This window comes from Acanthisitta chloris, unplaced genomic scaffold (genome assembly GCF_000695815.1).
Source record: "Acanthisitta chloris isolate BGI_N310 unplaced genomic scaffold, ASM69581v1 scaffold24140, whole genome shotgun sequence".
In the NCBI taxonomy this organism is placed as follows: domain Eukaryota; kingdom Metazoa; phylum Chordata; class Aves; order Passeriformes; family Acanthisittidae; genus Acanthisitta; species Acanthisitta chloris.
Window position 1 is genome coordinate 1 of NW_008650252.1, and position 3,846 is coordinate 3,846.

Sequence of the window (3,846 nt, forward strand, 5' to 3'; positions counted from 1 at the left end):
AGGGATGGTGACTCCACCACCTCCCTGGGCAATATCCCAATCCCTGAGCATTATTCCCCCCAGTCCTGGAACCACAGAACCATCAGGGATGGAGGAAACCTCCAAAATCATCAAATCCAACCCTTAACCTGTCCCTGCTGGAACCACTAATCCTTCACCTCCAGTGTCCCAGGAGGTGGGACCTGAGCTGGGTGATGAGAGGAGATGGAGACCAACACTGGGAGCAGGAGATTCTCCAGGAGATATGGATTTGGGATTAAAACCAGGGAAGAGCAGCCTCATCCCTGCTCCAGGAGAAGCCAAGGGTGATGATGGATCCTTGAGCAGCCTCCAAACCTTCAGTGGGTTCCTGTCTGAGCCAACTCTGCCAGGAGGACATGCTGAGCCCAACGTGTTTGGGCTCCTTCCCATGCTCCTGCTGCTCCTCTCCAAGGCTTTGGAAGCAGCTCCAGCTCCTCCTGTGGTTGCAAACACAAGGAATTTTTTTTTGGGTGCCAAGGATTGGTTGGAACTTGTCTTCTCGGGAATGTTTTACATCATGGAGAAAAAGGGAAAATTCAGCCCAAAATGTTGATGGTATTTTTAGGCCAAGAGAAATCTGTTCAAGTGTTGCTCAGTCTGAGCATCTTGGAGAAGATCAGCAGGGAGCCAAGGCTGGAAAATCCTTGGATTTAGCACATGGAATGGGCATTTCATGGCTCAAATGGGCCAAAAATGGACATTTTCCAATCATTTCTAAGGCCATGAAGAGTCTCCAAACCTTGGGGAGGTCAAGGAGGAGTTTGGCCATGGCTCAGTTGGGTGGACAACAGCTCAACAGGGAGTTATACCTGGAAATCCTTGGACTTAGCCCATGGAATGGGCATTACCTGCCTCAAATGGGCCAAAAATGGACATTTTCCAACAGTTTCCAACCATTTCTCAGGCCATGAAGAGTCTCCAAACCTTGGGGAAGTCAAGGAGGTGTTTGGCCATGGCTCAGTTGGGTGGATAAGAGGATGAAACCTCAACTCCAAAGTTCTCCAGAAGAAATGTGTCCCAGGGAATGGAGAAGAAAGGAAGATTTAAGGGGTACACAAGACATCACTCAAGACAACCTCAACCACCTCCCAGAGTGGAGACACTGAGTGGGAAGATCTGGTTGCTCTATCCCTCAAGATCTACTCCAGATCTGGTTGCTCCATCCCTCAAGATCTGGTTGCTCCATCTCCCTCAAGGTCTACTCAAGATCTGGTTGCACCAACCCTCAAGATCTGGTTGCTCCATCCCTCAAGATCTGGTTGCTCCATCTCCCTCAAGGTCTACTCAAGATCTGGTTGCACCAACCCTCAAGATCTGGTTGCTCCATCCCTCAAGATCTGGTTGCTCCATCTCCCTCAAGGTCTACTCAAGATCTGGTTGCACCAACCCTCAAGATCTGGTTGCTCCATCCCTCAAGATCTGGTTGCTCCAACCCTCAAGACCTACTCAAGATCTGCTTTCTCCATCCCCACCCTGAGCTCCTCCCGTGGTGGCCCCACCAGGAGGCCAAGGAGCAGCCAGGAGGCCTCACCTCGATGATGTCTGCATTGGTCCTGCTCTCATGGGGCTCGTTGTACTCGGTGTACTTGAGGAGCACCTTGTCCATGTCGGTGCTGGCATACTGGAAGAGCTTGTTGGAGTGGTTGAAGATGATGAGGGCGATCTCACAGTCGCACAGGACGCTCAGCTCGTAGGCTTTCTTCATCAAGCCAAATTTGCGCTTGGTGAAGGTCACCTAGAAGCAAATTAGAACCTTGGTCAGAAGCTCTGGCCATGCTGAGACCTCCCAGGGTTCTCTGAGCACCACTTGAGGACCAACCAAAGGAATGGGAGGACAAAGAGACTCTTCCATCCTCACTCTCCCCAACTGGGCCCAACGCCAAGTTGTCCTCCCTCTCCCAACCACTTGCTGTCACTGCCTACTTTGGGCTCCTCCAAGCACAGAGACATTTCCCAAGGACCAGGATGGTGTTCAGCCTTGGGAATCTTCTCTCTTCCCTTGGCAAGATGTGATGGCCAAGGTTGAGCAGCATCTTGGTCCTTGGGAAGGGTCTCCATGCCTGGGGACACTGCTCGGAGCTCTGCATTGCTTGTCCACCTTGACCTCAGCCCAAACTTCACTTGTCCCTGGTCTCCATGGCCAAGAGCTGCTCCACTGCTTGTCCACCTTGACCTCACCCCAAACCTCTCTTTTCCCTACTCCTCATGACCCCTTCATTTGTCCACCTTGACCTCATTTGTCCCTGGTCTCCATGGTCAAGATCTGCTCCACTGCTTGTCCACCTTGACCTCACCCCAAACCTCTCCTGTCCCTGGTCCTCATGACCCCTTTACTTGTCCACCTTGACCTCTCCTGTCCCTGGTCTCCATGGCCAAGAGCTGCTCCACTTCTTCTGCCCCTTGACCTCAGCCCAAACCTCTCCTGTCCCTGGTCCTTGTCCCTGATCTCCATGGCCAAGAGCTGCTCCACTGCTTGTCCACCTTGACCTCTCCTGTCCCTGGTCCTCATGGCCCCATTACTTGTCCACCTTCACCTCATTTGTCCCTGGTCTCCATGGCCAAGAGCTGCTCCACTTCTTGTGCCCCTTGACCTCACCCCAAACCTCTCCTGTTCCTGGTCTCCATGGCCAAGAGCTGCTCCACTGCTTGTCCACCTTGACCTCACCCCAAACCTCTCTTGTCCCTGGTCCTCATGGCCCCATTACTTGTCCACCTTCACCTGAGGAGGAAGAGGAGGATATAGAATGAGGAGGAGGAAGAAGAGGTGCCCCTTGACCTCACCCCAAACCTCTCCTGTCCCTGGTCTCCATGGCCAAGAGCTGCTCCACTGCTTGTCCACCTTGACCTCACCCCAAACCTCTCCTGTCCCTGCTCCTCCGACCTCACCCCAAACCTCTCCTGTCCCTGGTCTCCATGGCCAAGAGCTGCTCCACTGCTTGTCCACCTTGACCTCACCCCAAACCTCTCCTGTCCCTGGTCTCCATGGCCAAGAGCTGCTCCACTGCTTGTCCACCTTGACCTTCACCCCAAACCTCCCTTGTCTCTGCCTCAGTGGAGGCCTCAGGTAGGCCCAAGCACCTGGTGGCACCCAGAGGCCACCTCAGCTCCCCTCCAGCCCTCTCCTGGGTGGTTGGTCACCCTCCAGGTGACACTGAGAGCCAACAGTGACCTCCTCCTGCCTTCTCCTGTCCTCCTCTGCTTTCTATCTGCTGCTGAGGACATTGGCCAAGAGCTGTGGCTTCTCCAGCAGCATGGTGAGCATTCCAAGGAGGTGAGGAACCCTCTGCTCTGCAGCTGGGCCAGGGAGCCCCAAACCAGTTCCTTCCCCAGCAGCTGGGAGCACTTAGGAGTGTGGCAGAGATGGAGTGTGGGTTGGGAGGCACAGCCCAACATCTGGCCTGCAGCTGGAGCTGCTCTTGGAGCCAGAACCCAACTCTGGCCTCAACCAGCTCAGCTGGAGAAGTCCTGGAGGAGCAGCTTGGTCAGCTCTGGTGGTGGGACAGGAGACCCCAGTTGGGTAGGAAAACACCTCAAGGAGGTTTAGGGCCACACCAAGAGGAGGTGGCAACCAAGACAAGGAGCTCAAGGTGCTCTTGGGGAATCACAACCAAAAGGTTCCACGTGGAGACTCCTTGGCCATGCCAAGGCTGAGGAGAAGTGGCACCAAGATGCCACCAGCAGCACCCACAGCGGGTTGGGTTGGGAAGGACCTGAAAGGTCATCTCAGCCCACTCTGTGCCATGGGCAGGGACATCTCCCACCAGCCCAGGTGGCTCCAACCCCATCCAACCTGGCCTGGAACATTCCCAGGGATGGAGCAGCCCC

General features: G+C 54.7%; 1 protein-coding gene across 1 annotated transcript in view; it reads right to left on the reverse strand.

Moving 5' to 3' along the window:
• Nucleotides 1-1,552: 1,552 nt before the first annotated feature.
• LOC103811275 (myocyte-specific enhancer factor 2D homolog) overlaps nucleotides 1,553-3,846 on the reverse strand; it is a gene marked incomplete at its 3' end in the record, with an annotated part of 3,781 nt that continues 1,487 nt past the window's right edge. The window contains exon 2 of the mRNA XM_009084242.1: nucleotides 1,553-1,756. Coding sequence (XP_009082490.1) covers nucleotides 1,553-1,756 — 204 coding nt within the window. The remainder of the gene's footprint in view (nucleotides 1,757-3,846) is intronic.